The sequence below is a fragment of the Colletotrichum phormii genome (assembly GCF_030913505.1).
Source record: "Colletotrichum phormii strain CBS 102054 chromosome Unknown BDP81scaffold_5, whole genome shotgun sequence".
Lineage (NCBI taxonomy): Eukaryota > Fungi > Ascomycota > Sordariomycetes > Glomerellales > Glomerellaceae > Colletotrichum > Colletotrichum phormii.
The window spans coordinates 1,083,367-1,104,370 of record NW_026851447.1 but is presented as its reverse complement, the minus strand read 5'-3'; the positions used below and the strand labels follow the sequence as shown (position 1 = coordinate 1,104,370).

At 53.0% G+C, this 21,004-nt stretch overlaps 6 protein-coding genes across 6 annotated transcripts; 3 read left to right on the top strand and 3 right to left on the bottom strand.

Annotated features, from left to right (window-relative positions):
* Positions 1–4,284: 4,284 nt before the first annotated feature.
* On the top strand, positions 4,285–7,371 carry BDP81DRAFT_421360 (dual specificity phosphatase). The gene is made up of 2 exons (XM_060589910.1): positions 4,285–6,530; positions 6,591–7,371. Exons 1-2 carry the CDS (start codon positions 4,760–4,762, stop codon positions 6,896–6,898), a joined length of 2,079 nt encoding a protein of 692 aa, XP_060448191.1. The 5' UTR covers positions 4,285–4,759; the 3' UTR covers positions 6,899–7,371.
* A 578-nt stretch (positions 7,372–7,949) lies between these two features.
* Positions 7,950–9,581, bottom strand: BDP81DRAFT_459017 (WD40-repeat-containing domain protein; the record flags this gene model as incomplete). Its single annotated transcript, XM_060593494.1, has 4 exons — positions 7,950–7,998; positions 8,077–9,212; positions 9,279–9,433; positions 9,521–9,581. The coding sequence occupies 4 exons, from the start codon at positions 9,579–9,581 to the stop codon at positions 7,950–7,952; spliced, it is 1,401 nt and encodes a 466-aa protein (XP_060448190.1).
* A 1,623-nt stretch (positions 9,582–11,204) lies between these two features.
* BDP81DRAFT_447245 (S-adenosyl-L-methionine-dependent methyltransferase) lies at positions 11,205–13,632 on the top strand (the record flags this gene model as incomplete). The annotated part of the gene is made up of 6 exons (XM_060592161.1): positions 11,205–11,264; positions 11,326–11,361; positions 11,417–11,601; positions 11,669–12,030; positions 12,080–13,104; positions 13,165–13,632. 6 exons carry the CDS (start codon positions 11,205–11,207, stop codon positions 13,630–13,632), a joined length of 2,136 nt encoding a protein of 711 aa, XP_060448189.1.
* A 224-nt stretch (positions 13,633–13,856) lies between these two features.
* BDP81DRAFT_391667 (major facilitator superfamily domain-containing protein) lies at positions 13,857–15,414 on the bottom strand (the record flags this gene model as incomplete). The annotated part of the gene is made up of 4 exons (XM_060587572.1): positions 13,857–14,361; positions 14,426–15,099; positions 15,160–15,174; positions 15,235–15,414. The coding sequence occupies 4 exons, from the start codon at positions 15,412–15,414 to the stop codon at positions 13,857–13,859; spliced, it is 1,374 nt and encodes a 457-aa protein (XP_060448188.1).
* A 337-nt stretch (positions 15,415–15,751) lies between these two features.
* Positions 15,752–18,453, top strand: BDP81DRAFT_391666 (uncharacterized protein; the record flags this gene model as incomplete). The annotated part of the gene is made up of 2 exons (XM_060587571.1): positions 15,752–15,865; positions 17,602–18,453. 2 exons carry the CDS (start codon positions 15,752–15,754, stop codon positions 18,451–18,453), a joined length of 966 nt encoding a protein of 321 aa, XP_060448187.1.
* Positions 18,454–19,037: 584 nt separating this feature from the next.
* Positions 19,038–20,904, bottom strand: BDP81DRAFT_312861 (uncharacterized protein; the record flags this gene model as incomplete). The annotated part of the gene is made up of 3 exons (XM_060583844.1): positions 19,038–19,739; positions 19,805–20,660; positions 20,717–20,904. 3 exons carry the CDS (start codon positions 20,902–20,904, stop codon positions 19,038–19,040), a joined length of 1,746 nt encoding a protein of 581 aa, XP_060448186.1.
* Between the last annotated feature and the right edge of the window lie 100 nt (positions 20,905–21,004).

Genomic DNA, 21,004 nt, shown 5'->3' with positions numbered 1-21,004 from the left:
ACGTGGACTTGGGCATGGCTGGAGCAGTGATCTATGGGTGTCGCGATAAACAAGGACGATGCGTTTCGTTTGGAAGAGGTAGGCTTTGGGTCGCAAAGAAGACAAGTTAGTTATCTTTCAGGCGGGATCGTACAGAGAATGCCGCCATCACGGACGCGATGCAGTAGAAGGCTTACCAGGGCTCCAAGGTCAGGGACCTGGAAGGACGTAAGAGAGCTGCTGGGCAAGGTAGGCTTAGCCTCCGCTCTAAGCCTATAGCTTGGGTTGGAAAGTAGAAATGCTGTCGATGAAGCTCTAGGACTGGACGGGAGTCACCGCTTCGCTTACGCGCCTCAGTGTCCGTATGGTGTAGGTTTCAATATAGGTTCCCAGACAACTTGAGGTTGTTAGCTCAGGAACCGGCGGGAGTGGTGCGTAATGCTCTGAGCGTGGTCACTGCTGCCTCAGATTTGACTTACCTTCCGCCTTACCGTACCTTAGGTAAGGCGAGAAAGCATGTGCTTCATTCCGCAAGTGTTTTTGTTGTCGTGCATCTCAATGACGTAAGATGGTCGATGCTTCTTGTCTTAGACTGCCTTAGGTAATGCTGCCTCGGCGCGTCGCTACCTCACCTACCTACTTCAGCATATCAGCAACTCAATTAAGTTCTAGCGGCACCAGCCACATGAGGCATGGGCGGATTGATCGTGGGTAATAACCTCAAGTCCCTAATGGGGACTTCCGTCCCACCCCCGCGGCGGGTGCTCTAATATCAGTGCCTCTGCGACGGTAGTACCTAGAACACTACGTTGTAGAGCTGCCCTCCTTGATCTTTGGAGGTTGGAAGATTGCGCCGGTGAGCTTTCGATCTCGCTGTGGACACTGCTGACCGGAGCTTTTACGATAGACACTACAGTGACAATGTTCTTTGCGGGTGCTAACTGAACCTACTCTGCACCTGGACTGGACCTCAACTAAGTATTTCAAGGGGTTTTGGAATGTTGAACGGCCGCTGCTTGCCATCTAGAAATTCTGGGGGGCATCTAGGTAGAAGTCGTGCGTTCTTCCTATCTATGGGGAAGGCAATTCTAAGCCCTGTACGGAGTAGCAAGATGGCAGATTGGCGCTGGATATTGTCCCCATGTTAAGATCTATGGATTGACAGGTGCGTTGCCGGCACTCAATGATAAATATAATAATACAATGAATGGGCAAAAAAACACCGAGGCATGATGTGGAGCCTCTCTCGTGATGAACCTAGGGTCCGCCGGGAACATCTAGTATTATGTATACCAGTACCTTGGACATGCACTCGTTCCGGGAACCAGCAGTCAGGGAGATGTTCTGCCTCGTTTCATCCATCTCATCGCAGCTAGCCTGACCCCTACGTCTGACGTTCAGCTTCAGCTAGGTATATTAAAGATGCCGGCATAGGGCCTCTGACGGTTGTCACAGACTATTTGTACGTGACCACCTGAAGAATTCGAGGCTTAGGTATTAGTATTCGCAGGGTAGAGCTAGCACTTGATGATTTTCAGAAATAATTGGAGACGCACCAATGGTCGAATGCAACCGGCTGGAATGGGTATGGCCCCAGCCCCGCGGATGAGCCGGTCAGTGGAGACGGAATGAGACGACCTTAGAGTTGGACTGGCTGGAGTGTGGTGCCAGATGCGCACATGGAGGGTTCGGCAGGTTTTCAAGATGTCGGTAGAAGTTTCCTTGAGCACGAGGTCTCCTTCTCATTCCCGTCTCTGATTAAGAGCATTGGTTTTGAGTGGCTTTGGTGCAGCACCAGAAGATACTGGTGCAGATACTCAAGTCTCTTGTTGCCACTCGACATGTTTCAAGAAGGGCAGACAGGCAGGGATGTCGCGAAATACAAACAATCTCATGCCGGCGAACTCTACACTACGGAGTGGCATACCTTTGTCCATAGTGTGTAACCCCGCTAGAACCGTGGCCACTCGCAGCAGTCCCGACTCCCAATTTCATGGCCGTTTGATATAGCGGGGTGTGGTCACTCACTCTTATCTGATATCTTAGGATGTCGTAGGTACCTACGTCACCTGAAGGTACGTCAGTAAGCATCTACTTCAAGGAATTGGCTACATCGCCTCTTGATGCGCGCCGTGAGAGATCCAGGCCATTCGATGCTCATGATGGCAAATTAATAGATGGCACACAGGTAGAGCCAAAGGAAAAAGGGACAAGTAAAGGCAATCGAGTCATCTCATCGTGGTACTCGATGGCATGCTCAGAGTCTCACCGTGTCTGTTTGATGTATGGCGGGTGCGGTACAGCGGTGCAGTGGTGGCACTCAATCCGTTCATTCTCAATGGCTGAGACTGGCGCTACGACCACATGGATGCCACTGGATGCCACTGGATGCAGCAGCCGTGCAGTAGCGCCTTGCACCTTCTCCACTTGGAATGTGACACCCCCGCCCTTCGAGCGCAGCATGGGCCATGGCCCCCTCCCGTCTCCACCCCCGATTTCCTGGGTCCAACCAAGGGGCCCCCGGGACCACGTCTTCCTCTCTCGACCCTACCCTTTCAACGTTGGTTCACCACTTTACACTACCTACCACTTCTCACCCTACGTGACTGCCTCCTTACGAACAGAACAGTATCATCCCCTTTTGTACAAATAGGTACTTGTGATGGTGCCGTTATTTCGTGCGTAACGTGGTCCAGACTCGCGATACTGATGATTGATCACGTGGATACGTTGACCGAGCACCAGACGATGCGTCCAATTGTCACCACAACCGATGATCCCGACTGTATTCGACCCCGAGCCTCCCGTCGTCATTCTTTCCTGACGGACATGATGGAAATCTCTGTGTTCTTCTGTTGCCTAGGAGAATGACCGTCGGCCTCATTCAATTGGGAATTGGACGACTCGGAGGCCTAGACCAGATCGACAAAAGACATGTCTACGGCTACACTACCTTAGCACGCTTTGGTTGGATCCAATACCTTTGAAGGTGAGGGGTACAAAAAAACCTGGGGTCCAACACCGCGCCTCGCTAGGCCTTGCCTGGGTCTCTTAATGCGAATACCAAACAAACCATTGCCAGGTTGGTTGGTCCCTTCTTTGATAGCCGCCAGCAGTGAAAGAAATTACGAACAGCATGATGATGAGCAATCCACGTACCTCGCCAGCATTTAAAGAGAGTATTCGATCCCAACGTGGCGGTCGCCAGAAATGATTGGGCATATCTGCCACAGGTATCGGTAAGAATAGGTATCGGGTAGGTACACTATCGTGACTACACAGTATTAGCGCTAACTTGCATTGCCGAAGCCCTTCTGCGGCCGTGCTCCAAGCCAAGTAAACGCTGCCCACCATTGGCACTGATCCCTTTCCCCCCATGTCCCTCTCCAACCCCCCTCCCCCTCCTCTATCCATGAAATCTCCATATTATCCAGGCTCCTTGATTGGACAAGATGAGATGCCAGGTGAAATGGCTTGGGAGTTGGGGCGCGGGCGCGGGCGTGGGCTTGGTCTCGCATGTTGGAGAGAGCTGTCTGCCCATCTCGTCGACACTTGATACCTATACTACCTGAATGTGCCAGTAATACGTACGGACAGGAAAGGTGCCTTGCGGATAAGGTGGTACGGCATAGGTAGGGTGATAGGTTTCCAGGTCGCTCCTCACCATCGTGACGCCGGCACTGTACCTGACGTGTCACCACTCCTTTCAAGCAGCTTAGCACACACAACTAAAACCTTCATTACTTCAGTCCATTCCACGGCTTCCTCGCTCCCCTGTGTGTTCGCTCCTTTTCTCTTCTTTCCCCAATCATCCGACACCCTCTCTCCTCTGACAGGATGCCGCCCGCCCACCTCCTGCCACCATCAGAATAATCCTTCTCCGCCTCAGTAGAACATTGTTCGTCCCCGTCCTCGTACTGGTAGCTTCGAAGTCGGTCTCGACGCTCAATTCCCACTACACTCACTCACCTCATGTTCAAAGAGCCGATTGTATCATCCATAAACAGGCCATCAGAGAAAACTTGAAAGAGAGACTAGAGACACTGCCGCCCGGCTTATCACGAACTGGCGCTACTGCATTCTCGCTACTACCGGAACGCACCTACACTACCACACTCTACCTGAGCCGAAGTGGAAGCTACCCTGCTGTTTGGTTGCTTTTGGGCACGCACGATAAGGATCGCCCATCACCCCAGCCAGTCGATCCAAAGCCCAGCCGACTTACGGTTAGTTCGAGTGCCTTCCTTACCCTTCACTGCGTCCAGATATCATCTCTCTCTCCTGTCTCCCTCCCCGGCCGCCCCCTTCCTGGCCCTCTCTTTCTGCTCTCCCCACCTTGCCTATCCCCTTGTCCTGCCCCCGTGTTCCCACGCCCGTCTAATTAGTACCCCAACCTGTTGCAGTGACAAACGCTCTTCTTCCTTCTTCCTTCCAACATATCTCAGACTCAGATCAATCAGACGGTCAAGTCGAGTGTATTTCTCTCTCCTGATCATCGCATGAGCATCCGACGGCCTCCTCCATCATTTCTCTGTTGTGTCTGTTGCCAACTCGACGTCTAACATAGTTTGGTCGGATTACAGCTATCACCAGCTCGGCACAAGAGACGCACCCGGTTCTACCTGTGGGTTTAGGCCTTGGTTGCAGTAGCACCGTCTTTCCAACCCAGCCCCAGCTATTCGCAGAAAGCCGGCACACAGCGTCGATTGCGATCAACTGTTGGCTCAAGGCAACAAAGTGAAGGAAACAGGAACACAGAAAACAGCATACATACTTCAGTATGGCGACAATCGCCCTCCCGAGACCTATTGCCCCGCATCGCCCAACGTCGACGGTGGGACCCGTCCCAACCATATCGCTCGAGTCCATTGGCACTTCTCAAGTGCCCGTACCAAACAAGCATCTTCCAGTTTGTCCTCCTGGTCCTATTCCCGCCGAAGAGCCCAATACTCCTCCTCCATCACCTCCTCGCGACGACGATTTGATCCAGCAGACTTCATTGCTGTTTCCCCCCGACAAGTTCTCCAAATTCGAGTCGGGCCCGGCCACCGTCTATACCGTCAGCCCCACTGATGTGGCTGCTGCTGTCGACTACATCTCCCGCCAGCCCTTGCCGGATCCGAATCAAGTCTTCCCATGGTTCCATGGTCTGCATCCCCATAACCATATCCAGCAAGCATTCTTTATTGCCCGTCATCGTTCACTCCGCAGAACACCTACATGTGTCCGGGGGGTTACACTCGTCAAAGCGGACGGTGATCTGAGCGTCGCCCGTCTCAAAGGTGCTATAGCTCCTCAAGAACTCATCAACTTGGCCGCCGCCGCCCCCGAGTTCCTCGATGTCGACCCCCGCGATGGCTTTTGTGTGAGAAATTTCCAGATTCAATCTGCCAAAGCCGCCATGGTTTCAGACATCATTGTTTACGGCGAGGATGAAACGGCCGTTCGCAAAGTGAGCCTCGATATTGCGACGGCACAGCTTCGATGGCGACAGAGGCACGAAGCTCAGGGCCACTCTGTTCCCGAATACAACACATTCATGTGTTATTCGCCTTTTGACAACTTTGAAACCAACCATAAAGAGATTGTTGCTGTCGACGCTCGGGGCCAGCTGACTGGCAATGTCCTCGACTTTTTCCACCAAGAGCGGAAGGAGATGTACGACATGACCAGAGCATCAGAAATCTCCCACAACGTTTGGCTCGGCCCAACACCAGAGCCTTCTTCAGGGGAAGACGAACAGTTCGATGTCTTGATCGAATGTAGTGATGTTGGTCGGCTTAACCCTTCAGCGCTGCGGACCTTGGCTGAGTCTCGGGTTGAACCTGCTCAGAGGCCCTATATTGACTTCCCTTCCTCTGGAAGCATTCTACCACCCACCTGGTCACAAGCTGAAGCCGATGGCATTTTGGAAACCTGCAAATGGATTTATCACTTAGCCCATGGCACGCTTCCAGCCACGAACAGCACCGATATCGATGGGGACGGCGACATCGACATGAACGGGCAGACCTTGCCGCCTGTTAATAGGAGAGAGAGAAAGATCCTCATCCACTGTGCCGACGGATACACTGAGTCCACCATGCTTGGAATCGCATACTTCAGCTACAGCACTGGCAGAGGCATTGCCGATGCGTGGCTGGACTTGCATACCATCAAGAAGCGGAATTTCTTCGCCTATCCTACTGATGTTGCTCTTCTGACGTGTATCGAGGCCCGATTGCTACATGAGTCGCCTGTTCACTCGGGCAAGGGCCTCGGCGAGATCACATCATTAATAAAGGAACCAGCGTGGCTTCCCGGCCTCGATGGATCATTGCCTAGCAGAGTTCTCGAATACATGTATCTCGGCAACCTATGTCACGCGAACAATCCCGACCTTTTGAGGGCCATGGGGATAACTCAAATCCTGAGTGTTGGCGAGACTTCGATGTGGAGGGAAGGCGAGCTAGAGCAATGGGGTCCAGAAAACGTCTGCATTGTACAGGGAGTGCAGGATAACGGAATTGATCCTTTGACGGATGAATTTGAGAGATGCCTTGATTTTATTGGTAAGTCAGCAATACCTCATATGTTGAACGTCGGAACAGTGCTTACTCGTTTTACCTCAGAACGTGGCCGGCGCAACGGAACAGCCACACTGGTACATTGCCGTGTCGGAGTATCGCGCAGTGCTACCATTTGCATCGCCGAAGTAATGCGATCGTTGGGACTGTCATTTCCTCGAGCATATTGCTTCGTCCGAGCCCGCAGGCTCAATGTCATTATTCAACCACACCTCCGTTTCGCCTACGAGCTTCTCAAATGGGAAGAGCTCAATCAATTGAAGAAAAAGGGCTCGTCTAGGGTGAAGCGGGAACTCGAATGGGGTGAAATTGCCAGAGAGATTGCCCTGATGAACCGTCCTTACGCGAGGTAAAGTCGGCTACTTTCTCAAGTCGGCGGCGTGACGCGTATTCTTCTACCTTGCGTCAACTCCGAGACCATATCTCTCGTTTATTCGCCCACGTGGATCGTCGGACGTTCTTTAATATTATATTTACACCAGTGTTGGATACATCAGGGAAGGCTGATCAGCCGGGTCCAAGGCCCGGTCGGTAGCTGTCTAGTTCAGGTTGTATCCTCAATGGTAAAACTTCATGTGGAATGATTTGTGCGGATATATGACTGATGGAACGGCGCTATGGTATTATCTCCTGTGGGTGAGATTTGATTCTTCGGGCACTTTGGGATGGACAGTCCGGCGCATGATTTCGACAGCTGTAGCTCGGCTGGCCTGGTATTTACTTGACTATGTCTGTTTCTAGGGTGGTAGTGGTGGGAGTGGTGGGGGCCTCCTCACAGCCTCTGTCTATACAATCTTTTGATAATAAAGGATACTTGACCGCCAAATCATCGGGTACCTGCGATCAGTGACAGTGACGGAATCTTGCTGGAGGGATGAAGCGGGGACAGCAAGCAACAAAGCACACCATTCAGTACCATTAACTTCCCCCTTAATCGTGCGTAGTGTTCTGAAGCTAGTTGGTTGCCATGCATTGGGCAAAATAGTTCCCGTTCCGACTTAGCTTCAAATTACTTGATTATTGGTATGATGAGAAAGTTTCGGTCTAGTATATGATCTGGCGCGATCCTGTGTAGTAGATCACAGGCGAGTTCGCGGGGCTCGTTAACGCCGTTTAAATATGTGATTGGCATTCGAGCGAATAAATGCGCTCTCTTTCGTAGCAGTCAGCCACTGGGCAAGCAAGTTGCTCCAAATTACCTAGGTCAAGCATGCAAGGTGCTGTAGCCTCCCTCCCCATGGGCCATACCGTCTCCTTTAGGTACAGACCAAAATAAACAGAGGTAGAAGAAGATAGAGAAAGTCGTCCGTACGCCTCCTAATGCAGAATCGGCCCCCATCTTTCACTCCAACAAGTCCCAATCGCCATTCATCATCTCGCTTTACGAGGTACGCAAACATTGCTTTACGTGCCGTACGAAGACGCGTCCAACTTGTCGTCGCCATCAATGACCCTGCCAAAGACATTAATTAGCTTAGTACTGTGGACCAGGAACATATAACGATGACGAGACAACGGTGTAATGACTTACGAGAATTGTTTGACCAGGTAGCCCTCTCCGCCATGCTCCATGTCAATGTTGTACACATAGAAGCCACCGTCACTGGTGACTACCATTACCTGAGGACTGCTGCTGCTCATGGCCACGACACTTCGAAGCGGGCCAGTCAGCGGCTGCGAACCGCTCGAGTTGTTGTTCCCACGGGCTTGGCCCGTCGGCGAATTGGAAGACTTTGGAATCTTGATGTACGCAAAGTCTCTGAGGGGCTCCCACATCTCCGTCACCGTTTGCGGCAAGTATGAGCCAACGACACCGGCCACGCTGCGACCCATAATCTGCGACGAGCGCCGGAGCATGCTACTAAAGGAGCCACTTTGCCGCCTGTTGATCTGTTGCTGGGGATGGGAAGAGCCGCCATTGCCTAGCCCAGCGGGTTCCGCCAGGTCGCTTCGTGGAGAACCAGCCGCGCTCCCCACAGGCGACTCATTGTTGCTGTCGTAGCTGCGCGACCTCGACCAGCGATCCTGGCGAGGTGAAGCAGGTGTCTCTGCTGCTGCTGCGGCGGAATTGTTGCCTGGAGGAGGGGCCCCGAGACGGAAGATGTGGACAGTATCGGAAGTCGAGGAAACGCAGAGAAGGGTAGAGCTGAGGTTGAATGACATGCTGTAAATAGTGGATGGATAGGTTCCTCGGCGGAACTGGTAGAGTTTCTGACCTCCAGGGACTGAGAAGACGCGGATGATGGTACCAGTCTCACTCGCTGTGGCCAGAAGTGTTCCTTCACTATTGAGGCAGATGCAGCACAGCGGTGACCGATGAGCCTCAATGACATTCACAGCCTTCAATGTGAGCGTGTCAAACACCAAAACCTCTCCCGATGTCGGTGCAACGTATGTTGAGAGAGGAGGCGCATGGGCTGGTCTCTTGTCTCCCGAGTCCTCCCGAGGTTTCGGTAAAGGGTACGCAATGTAGCAGTTTTCCGAGGAGGGTGATAGAGCGCAAATTGCGCCTGGGTTGGGAGACGTAGGAATTGTGAAAAGAAGGCTCATATTGGAAATGTCGTATAAGTAGATTTCGGATTCGAGAACGACGGCAAGACGTTTCCGGTTGAGACGCACGGCGAGCACGGCAGATGGAAAGGTAAGTTCGCAGATGACCGAGGATCTCTGTTTAACGTCAGTAGAGTTTCATAACCTGGCACGTCTAGTTGCCAGCATGTGTTTAGCACTAACCTTTGTGTTTTGTATTATCAAGTGTCGTGGAGACAGGATCAGGGCGACAAGAGAAGTCGAGAACAGCATCTCAATAATAGCAATGTTGCCATCGTTGCTGCTGAAGATTTTGGAGAACGGGTCGGTGTGGTAGATTCGGAAGCCCTTGGAAGTACCTATCAAAATGCAAGGCAAGACAGTCAGTAAACTTGATCCATGAAACATCATCTGGGATCAAGAAAGCAGATACGAGGGGGTCTCACCGACGGCCAGGCAGCTGTGGTCCTGGTTAAAGGTAATGAAGTTTAGGGCGGTGCTCGCCATGATGCGCTGCTCGGATCACGATCTCGATACGGGCGGCGGTTCTGGAACAGCAGGTTCTGTAACGCCCGGGCAGCGCCGGCGATCGATGAGGACCAGGCAACCCAAATATGTGTGTCCACACTATGAGCAGGTCCTGCGGATTTGGATATTCGCGATACGAAATGCGTCGCAATACGTGCTAGTCAAGGCCCCACACTGGCAGCAGAATCTCGGGACCAGTGGCGCAAGCAGGAAAAGACTCAGTCGTGGTGGTCTGGGGTAGAGGTAGTCGACGGTATACCGAGAAGAAGTCGAGAATAGACGGCGTGGACAGGACACGATATGTGTTTCCGCGTGTACTCGAGAAGGAGAGTATTGTTGGTTAGACCGAAGTAGGACGCAGCGGCTCGGGTCCGGCTGGCGGCTTTCAGCTGCCAACAAATCCGAACGGACGATCGTAGTCTCGAGATGGGGCGATGTTCGGTATGAGGGCGACAAAAACGACGAGGGATTGAGTGCAGTTGAAAGGTCGGAGGAATTTGGCGCAAGATGGCGACAGCGCAACAGCAGAGGGAAGTCGAGGTGAGGGAGCGGCCGTTGCGGTCAAGCAAAGTCAGAGAGGTCGGGCAAGGAAGGTCGATGTTGGCGTAAGGTAGCTTGTGGAAGCAGATCCAGGCGGGACGGCTCACAACGCAATGTGAATGGAGGAGGCACCCCGATGTCAATCCAGTGGGGGGGGGGGGGCGGCGGGGAAGCTATGTAATCCCATGGTCCTAGCGCCTTAGAAGAGCTCATCGCGGACGGATACAGAAGTAACAGAGCACCGTACCTTCGGTAAGTACCTAGCATGCCTGTGGAGGATGTCTACGTGCCGTGCGTGCCTACCTAAGATAGAATATACGATGATGCGTTCAGGCATTTCACCTCACTTGAGGCAGCAGGTATAGAGACCTGCTTTACATAGGCATCCACAAACCAAGGTAGTTTGAATGCAATACCAATACCTCTCGTGCACCCCCATTGCCTTGAGCGCTCTCAGCAAGGCAAGCACACAGGGCCGCAGGGGAGCTCACTGTCCGCGTGCAGCCGAAATGGCTGGGTGCCCCGGTGTGCTCATGGCACGTGTGGCTCAAGCTCTGGGCAGCTGGCTTGGAAACTCGCGACAGGTGACCGATTGGGCCGGCATGTGGAACTCGAGGTACCTCAATACGTACTGTTTCGGGGAACAGTGCTGATAAGATAAGACTTCCAGTTCCCATGCGAACAAACATCAAGGTGAGGGGCACAGACAGGAAACAATGAGTTGGAATCACCAAGTCTACGCGGATTATGCTGCATTCTCTAGCTGTAATTAAAATTTTTTCCCCTTTGAATTAGCCTTTCTTGCCGTATTCCACAGCTCTTGACGATGTTCTGGGATTTAGTGTCATGGAATGTGATCCAACCGCCTTTATCCCGCAATGGGGGTTTAGAAGCTCGGAGCCCCGTTGTTTGGCGCCTTTCACTGAGGAGGGAACTTTTTTGTAAATTTCGTTCTGAGTAAAAAAAATTGGCGGCGCCAAAACCAAGACTCTCACGATTGCTGTAATCCACGACACGAAGTACCTTGGACCGGGCGCAAGCTTTTGTCGTGATCTGTTCAAGATGGCTCCCTCAACTCAGGATGTTCAGAAAAGTCGGGCTTCGGACGACTTGATCATGGCCGTGAGTACGTCTCCAACATCCATCTTTTCATTCAATGTCACTCACACGCCCTGTCTCCTAGACGAACAACAGTTCTATAGTCTCAAAACGCAGTGTCGTAAGTCTTACTATTGCTAGCTTGGTTGAGACAGCAAGCCTAAATGCCATCCAAGGAACATCTCTACTATCCTGACGAGCCTCACTACTTTCAATTCTTTGTGAAAAAGTTCCGGAGAAGGGCACCCCTCGTCAACAGAGGCTATCATCTGAGACTCAAAGTCATCGACACTCTAGTTCGCCGGTTTCTCGAAAAGCCATCAACCCGAAAGAAAGTCATCGTGAATCTTGGCTGCGGGAGGTGAGTTCCACCCTGTGTTGCTTTCCGTGTTTATGGGTGCTGTTACATGATTAACGCTTCGTGACAGCGACGTTCTGCCGTGGCAGTGCCAAGTGCGCTATCCCGATTCATGTCGAGATGTTACTTTCCTTGATGTCGACTACCCAGATCTTATCCAGAAGAAGCGGCAGATAGTACTCGAGACCCCCGAGCTGCAAGATCTGATGGGGGCTTGGGAGGTAAATGACGATTCCCCAATCGTCCTCAAAAGCCAGAAGTACTGTCAAGTGGGATGCAACCTCCAGCAGCTCTCGGTTCTGCAGAGCTGTCTTGACGCGCTCTTTGACGTGCCCAATACCGAGTTCTTGTTCGTGGCCGAAGTCTCCATTACTTACATGGACACGAAAGGTGCGAATGGAGTCATTGAGTGGGCAGCCACTGTTGGAAATGGTACGTTTATTACCTCGGACTTTCTGACACACTCTAATCAAACACGTAGCTGAGTTCTGTCTACTGGAACAAATCCTACCAGATGGGCCCGATCATCCTTTTGCTCACACGATGCTTGGGCACTTCAACAAGATGAATGCCCCACTCAAGTCGGTCCATCGCTATCCCACCGTGGCCAGTCAGGAGAAGCGATTTCAGTCTCTTGGCTGGCCATCAGCCGAGAGTTGGACACTCTGGGAGGCTTGGTCTGACGATCTGTTCATGACTGCTGAAGAGAGACGAGCCCTTGACTCGGTTGAGTCCTTCGACGAGCTGGAAGAGTTTGCTCTCTTCGCCAGCCATTACTTCGTCATCCTTGCCTCAACTCCGAGGTCTGAAGTTCAGGGCCATGTATTCAAGGTCTATGGAGAAGTCAACATTCCATCCTTCCAATGTTCAATGAACATGAGCCCCTATGAGTCTGCTCGTGGGCACCGCCGGCTCGGCGCCGCAATGCTCGTCGGAGAGCCCAACAGCGGTGGGTCTATCTCCCACAACTTCGGACAGGGTCCCGTTGGACGGATGAACTCCGAGGACCTGTACAAAATATCCAGTCAGACAGTGTCTTCCAACCAGTCCGTCAACATGCCATCTGCCAGAGTATGCCACAGCCTTACGGATCTGGGCAGCGCTGGCGTTCTTCTCGCGGGTGGTCGCGCGTCCCCATCAACGGCGTTCGGAGACTGCTGGCTATTCAACAAGAATCTTTCTGCCTGGGAACCGACAAAGGATCTCCCCGTCCCCCTTTTCAGGCATTCCGTGACTCGACTTGGCTCTTCGTCTCTTGCCCTCCTTGCTGGCGGTAGGAAGAATCACATTGAAACATCAGCCGAGTACTTCCTGTTTGATCCTGCAGAGGGTTGGGAAAAGTGCCACGTACAGTCTGCGCCACCTGCACTGTACAGCGCTACATTCATCTGTGTAGGCGAAGTGGGATCTCGAGCTTTCACTGGTTTCCTATCCGGAGGCAGCCTTGAGGACAGCGTCATCAACCAGGAACTTTATACTTGGAGATTGGATGTTTCCGAGCCCGAGGTATGTACCAATTCGACTCTTCAGATAATATTCTTTGCACTCGCTAACGCCCATTCGTAGCCTGTACTGTCATTCCAGCTTCGAACCCCAGAAGACGGGGGTATGCCCGGCTCTCTGGCCCGCCTCGGCTCTGTTGCTGTTCAGTCTTCTAATTACACGCTATTGCTTGGCGGAGTGATTAAAGGGGTCCAGCTTTCATCAGCATACGACATCCTCATTCTCAAAACAACTGAAACAGACGTGAGTGTGGTAGCCACGCTTGATGGCACAGACAGTTCCGGCCTGATGCGCCCCTTTTTGATGGGGTCTTCCGTCGTGCATTATGAAAATGGAAACTTCGCCATCGTAGGAGGTGGCGCAACATGCTACGCCATGGGAACATTTTGGACTCCAGGGAGCTACAGCTTCCGTTTCGATCCAAGTCTTCTTTCCCAACATGGCACGGGGCAAACATCCTTACGACCCAAACCAATCCAGTACAAGGAGACGGTTCAGTTCTCGGAGAGCGAGAAGAGGCCTGTCGAATAGTATGCGGTCGTATCACGCCTCTCTTCAACATCACCCATAACCCGCCGTCCTGTACTTTAACTGAGTTGAGAACGAACGATTCATTCTGCAAACGCAATGTTGTGGATGGTTGGCTGATGGGGTACAACGAGCTACTACGTCCGGCAGTAGTTCGACAGTCGTGGGCCATTTGCATCGAAACATCGGAACTTGATAGCAGAGAGATATGTTCATTCAATAGACTACTAGCTTAAACCTCGTAGCTTTTGCTTGATCGACGAAAATAGACTCTTGACATCGCTACCAAGACCCTCATTATTCTCCCTTGCCCTCTCGAGCCCACCCCTCTTGAATCCGCCGGGAACGCACAGCCACAAGAGTAAGAGAAATACGAGAAGAGCCAATATGATGGGCTGTAGCACCTGAACGCCTTTGCTTTGGGCAATAGCCCCGATGGCGAACGGAAAGATTGCTGCACCACCGCCGCCAAAGGCAGCGGCAAATCCAATCACGCCCACATGGTAGTCGCTGGGGAGCAATTTGGTCGCGGTGACGATCACGGCGGGGAATAGGGGGCCGAGGAAGAAGCCGAGGAATGTGATGAAGATGACGGAGGCGACGAAGTTGGGAACGAGCCAGTAGAGCAGTTGGAGTGCTAGTGAGATGAGGAGATAGATTGCGATTGCGCGCTTCTCTCCTATGCGCCCTGTTATGAAGCCCAAAATGACTCGACCTATCGTCAGTCCCAGCCTTATGGAATACGGGGTTAGTAGGGATCCTATAGTGGAACAGGCTTGGATAGGAACGTAATTACCAGAACAGCACCACGGTGACGCCAGCCAGAAAGGGCTCAGCATGCCTCACGCGGAGCATAAATGTAACAACCCACCCGCCCAGGCTGACTTCTGCTCCAACATAGCCCAGCAGAAACAAGGCCAGAAGCCAAGTGAGTGGTTGACGTAACACGGTCAAAGTCGTCGTTCTCTTCTCCCCCGTCGAAGACTGGTGGGTGTCCCTGTGTATCTTGCCCGTTGCGCCCCAGAACGCCGTGATAGCGGCCACGAAGTTCACCGCGGTAACGCCAATCATGACGTAGTAAAAGGAGTACCACGGCAGCTTGCCCTTGGTCACCATGGCCGAGGCGACTAGGGGCCCGATGGTCGCGCCCAGGCCATATGCGCCGTGAAGAAATCCGAGCAGCTCGTTGGCGTTCTGCATGTTGCCTACCCAGGCGTTCCAGGCGCTGTCTTCGAGGCCGTTACCGAAGCCGGCGAATAGCAGGACAACGGGGAGGACGGGGTAAGGCGGATGGGTGACGAGGGGGATGTACCCGATCATGCGGCTGATGGGGCCAAGCACTGCAACGCCTCGCTGACCGAGCTTGTGATGTATGAGGTTGTTGGATAGGGCTGCTACCAGGTAGCCAATGAATGGCGAAAGGAAGAGTAGGGCGACGACGGTGTACGTGATGTCGTAGTACGTTTCGATCTGAACCCCAACGTCAGACTCATGTTACTCAGTGGGAGTTGAAGGTTCGTGTCCACTTACATAAGGAATCAGGGCCTGTAGGCAGACAGTTGTAAGCATTTGATAAATTTGAGTATCGTAGAATCTTAGACTTACACCGACAGCGGCGTCGTTCATGCCCATTATGATGAAGCTCCCACAGGTTACGAAGAAGCGGTAAGTGTTGATGCGGGTTCCGTTCCAACGCTCTCTAGTTTCCTCAAAAGCGACAATGGAGGGTGCTTTTGTGTCCTCTGTCCCGTCTAACACGGGAACTGGGGCGACTTTCTCGTCCATCGTGGGTACTGGCTGGTTTGACGAGAAGCCGCAACGTTAGTGTGTAGACAAGATGTTGTCTTGGGGGATACCGAAAAACCTTGATCTCTGAGATATTAAAATTATGATTAAGGCAGATTTTCAGAAAGTAGTACGAGGTGCGCGGAGCATCACGACTCTTTAAGACGATCGTAGAGTCAGGAAGTCGCGACGGCCGGCAAAAGCCCGGAAGTTCTACTGTATAAGGAGGAACGAGTTAGTTGCTTGAGAGGAGCCTCCATGACCTATTTGGGATAGAGCGTGAGGTCATCCAATGAAGTTCGTGGAAGTGTAGAATAGACGACCTTCTTGAATGGAGATGGTAGGCCTCTACTATGAACCGTGGAGCTACATGCAGCCGATGTTTAGCCAGAGCGGTACGAACAACCGGGTGGGAGGCCGGCGATCACGAATCGGTGGTGAGCTTGTGCGAGTATGTCTAAGGCGGACGGCGGTGAGTGGTTTTGGAATGAACCCACCTTATTACGGATAGACGATAGCACCTCTGTGATGGCCGGAGAGGGTACCCGCTGTGGGGCCGGCCCGGTGTGCGGGGCTGTTTCCCGCCGGCGAGCCGATTCTCGCGGGTTTGTGAGGGCTGGCTTCGGATTCGTTCGCCGAGGTATACTTGTTGGGAAAAAGGGGGAAGTCAGCTCAGGGCTGCCTTTGAGTTCGCCATCGAAGGGTCGCTGCATTTGACACGCCCGCGCAGTCGGCGAGTTCCGCTGTGAGTGCCTCGTGGAAAGCCTGCTGATTTCTTGCCGATGTGAAGCTTGGGAGGGAACGGCCACGTATTAGGATGACCAATGGCAGCGCCGTTGCATGGTCACGCCACCTAAATTAGCAAGAGTGGCGGGGCCATCTTCGGTAAGCTGTCCAATTCCACGTCGCCGTTCTTCTTCCTGTTATCGCCATTTCACTTCCTACGACTGCATCATCTCACACCCAGCACCAACCCAGCAGATGGAACTCAACTTACCACAGCCGTTTGTTCGGGTTGTGGAGAAGCAAGATTACGCCGATGTAGTGAGTGGAGTGATAGTGGATGAGGCTCAACACGGCAGTTTGAGAAGAGTTCCGCAACTCTGCATCTTGCACGACCTTGCCTTAGTATTCGTGCCATTTGTGACTTGCAGTAGGATAGTGAAGCCAACTACATGCTAAGGCTACCTAAACAATCCCACGTCAGCAACGCTCCGTGTATTTTGCGCAACGAATTGCCCTAGGTACGCCGGTAGCACATGCTCGGGCAAATTCCATGCTTGCTTGAACTTGGGAATTTCCCACCGAGTATCATGTCCTTGTCCCTTCCTACTCATCCATTATGCGTGACATCATCGCACCACCCACCTCTCGAATATACGTGTAGAACCCCTGCAACTTGACACATACCGAAAAAGGTAAGGGAACGACATCGGACCGCGTTACCTTCTCCTGACGGTAATCTACAAGAGAAACGAGGTGTGTACCCCGCCCGTTTCTCATAGAAAGCAAACAGAAAAGAGTCGAGGATCTCCATCTTGCATAGGTCCTAGAGGGCTATGTTGGCCAGCGAGGTAGATAAGGTACTCCTATCCCCAACCGCCTTTCGAGTGTGACGGCGGTACAGCAAACCATCTGCCGTGTTACAAACGCACACAGGTACTGTACCTCCCTCACTCAAACGCTGTGACCTCGACCTTCTCTACCTTAATCCCGCGGCCTTCTTCTAAGTTCCGGGACTCTTTGACCTAGTCATCAGACTGAGCTTACACAACCTGAAGATTTATTTGCCCGGAGCTAAGCTCAGATATTTTCCCTCGCTCAAATTCGAAATCCCTTTTCTCGGCGTCGCCACGTAAGAAACGCACTCTTACATCTACGGCCGCTGCTGTGTGCTTTGTACGACTCTGCACTCCGCGTCGACTTGCGATTGCAGCAAACTTCTTACTACCAACCGCATAAAGATCCCCTGTCATCACTCCCTAAGGCTCTTCCAACCGGAACTCAACTTTTCGTCTTCTCCGCCCAGCCTCGCGCAGATTCTGTCTCGCCGAGTTCATTGGACCTCCAGGTTGAACAACTCTTCTTAACGGCGCGATCGACTGGCTTCGGAAAGTTCTCTCATTCCATCGAAACCGCGCCGACATCACTCCAAAGGTGTAAAGTCTTGCACGCCACTCGGCATAGGTAGTCATGTCTAGGTATTACGAGCACGAGATCCGGGAAGACCGCCCCGGCAGCCCAAGCCACCATCGCCGCGACGACCCACCTCCCGTCGCGAGGGAGTACTCCCCCGAGTACTATTCCGGCGGCGGCGCCGGTCCCATCCAGGTAGTATATCCGGACCGAGGCCCCGTTCCGCTCGCCAGCGGCCCTTACATCTCGGGTGCCATCCCCGTCGACGCTCCTCCTCAAGTCCACCCATACTACCCTCCCGAATCACCGCTCTCCCCCCGCGACTCAAACGCCTTGCAACTCCCGCCCCAACCCCACTATCGCCCACGCTCCCTCCCACTTCAAGCATACGCAGTAGGCAGACCACGCTCGCGTTCACGCCCACGAAGCCCCATCGGCAAAGCCCGCCACGCTGTCGACCATACCTTCACCCAGTCATCCTCGGGCATCGGCGTAGGCCTTCTAGGCGCCGTCGTTGGTGGCCTGGCAGCACGCGAAGTCTCCGACGCCACCGTCCGATCCCGGACTCGCAAGGAAATGGAAAACGGCACATACCGCCCGCGCTCGCCCCGTGAGGCAGAGAAAGCGCGGGTTATATCCACCGTCGTCGGGGCTCTCGTAGGAGGCCTGGGCGCTAACGCCATTGAGAGACGCTTCGAGGCTGCTCGTGAACGGGATAGAGAGCAGCAACTGGCTTGGGAGAGGAAGTGGGGGAGGGGAAGAGACCACGACGTGGATCATGGCAGAGGGCGCCTGCGCAACCGGCATCGTGACGAGTGGAATGAGGGATATCCTGACTATGGATATGAAGATCGCCGTGGTGGAAGACTGCGAAGCGAAGAGCGCTATTCGTACAGGAATTGAGACCGTCGGGACGAGCTTCACCGCCGGCATTGATTGTACATGAATATCACCTTACGACTTGACGACTAATGAGTTCTTTCTTTCTTTTGAGTTGATAATGAGTTGAAGTCCCGATGCTTCCTGTGTCATCGAACCCTACGCCTCGGGCTTCTTGGTGGAGGTGTTGTCCCGAGAAATCTTCCCCATGCAGCAAGACCAGATATATCACATCATGCTATACACTTCCCTTACGGATGCCTCAATAAAGTTATTCCTACAATTGTCTTTTTGGTCTACAAAGCTCGTACCGCATATCCTCATTCTCATCAGCTGCCACAGACCCTGTGGCAGGTTCATAATGCGTATCCCATGTGCTCTCAAGCAGCAAAAGCAAGGCAATGACGGGCTGAAGCACATCGAGCTCAAACGGCAGACACCGAGCAACGCCCATAGCCCAAAGACCAACTCATGTGCATCCACCTCCCTTCTGCTCCATACGTGCAACCTTTGCCCATTATTTGCACCTGTGACCTGTCGTAAACGTTGTCAAAACCATTTCAGTCGTTGTCTCTATGCAGCATCGGAAAGAGACAGGCTGTGACGGCTTAGTTGTTGTATCGAAGAGTCTCCTTACCAACATCGTAACCGTCCGGAATCAAGTGAAGGCCACCATATGGATCCGCGCCTTCAACCAGCTCCCTGGATGGAACCCACTGACGATCACCCTGGCCATGCGGCAGCGTTTGCGTAGAGTTGTCGCGATCCAGCTTGGCTCGGTAAGCCTGCTCCCTCTCCACAATGACCTTGAAGAACTGAGCTATCTCGGCGATGGCTATCTGCTGAGTCTCCGAGCATCCGATGGTGTTGCAGAGAGATTGCGAGTCAACAAGCTGCTTGGCGATGACGGAATCAGGTTGGCAGTAAGTGCGAATGCGCAAAGATCGTGCGTTGGTCTTCATCGCGTGAAGCAGACCGGCGATCTCCGTCGGGTTGCCTTGACGGCGGCCAAAGAACCGGAACTCGTCAATGTGTAGATGGACAAGATCGAGTTGTGTTTCCAGGTCGTAGCGAAATCCCACGACTCGTGGGCGACCCTTGTGCGTCCATCCATCGGCAATTTTCTTGAGTTTGTCAGGGTTCAGACGGCCGTGGTTCAGCTCGTTCGTGATGTAGGCATGCAGCGCATTGCTAATGTGGAACTCGAGCTCGCAGTAAAGAAGACTCTGCTCACGGGGATCGAGAGAGATCGTGACTCTCTGGACCTTCGCCTCCCTCTCCATATCCCTCGGCCTTCGAGTAGTCTTGCTCTCAGTCTGTCACTGGGTTAGATGATGACTCAGAATACGGACGCTGAAGCTCAGGGACGTCTTACCATTTCCTTTGCAATCTTCTTGAGGTAGTCAAGAAGTCCGGGCTTCTTTGGGGACCCGTCCTTTCTCTTGCGGTCGGGAGTGTTGCTGGGTCGCTCAAGCCATCCTTGCTCGCCAATCAGGGTCTTACCCGCAATTCTCTGTACGGGAAGGTCCTTATAGGCGAAGTAAGGCCGGAGAGGAGAGTATATATCACTTGCGTCCATGACTGGTTGTTTGAGAGCTTCCAGTCTACCTTTGGGCGGGCTCCCTCCGCGGCCGCCCATGTCGGAAACCAGCGCTGGGGCCTTTGAGTCCTTCCAGCCGCTGTATGACTCCAACACATGCTTAATGTGTCGCGGGATATCGTCCCTGTGGATGCGGAGAGGGCTAGGATGGCCTTCACTCTGAGAGTAGATGGAGGACGAATCTGCTTGGACGGTTTTCGCGGGAGAAGGGTTATCAGGGGTCATAGGCGGACGGACAGAGGGCATGCCGCCAGCATTCTCCACAATAGCCCCATACTGACGACTATCTTGAACGTGGACAGGTTTGGGTGTGTGTTGCTGGCGACGCTCGGCGAGACTCGATGCCAGAGAGCCCTTGGCCTTGTGGCCCTTGGGAGGTGAGCTTGGCATCAACTCCGAGAAAGTAGTGGAGTCGCTTTCGTGGCCTTCCTCGAGACGTCTTTGTTGGGCTTTGGCGTTTTTGGCAGACTTCTGATGGTAAGGATTTCCATGACCCCGAGGCAACGATTGGGGTTCAGTGAAGGGTTCAGTGGAGGGTTCAGCGAAGTCAATGTCTCGCTCGGGCGACCGAGGTCGACTGAAGTTGTCCACTCGGCCACGGCGAGATGGCGACTCGCTTGTACTGTTGAACCTGATCACTCGTCAATCACGGATCCGAGTCTACATCTCCTAGCAGAGAATACTCACACGTCGGTCAATCTATCCATCTGGTTTTCAGTCAAATTCAGATTGATCTGCACTGACTTGTTGGGCTTGTGTTTCTGAGGCGACGGTGATCGATGCTTCTTGGGCGAAACTGACATGAAGCTACCCTTGATTGCGGAGGGGACCGCCACTCGACCTTTGACGCCCGGCATCTCCGAGTCCTGTGTCATGATGGGGAGATCAGTCGATATCGTCGACGTTGTTTCTCGAGTATGACGCCGATCAGAGATTCGAGAGCCCACAGAGCGAGATTTCCGTTGATGTTGACGT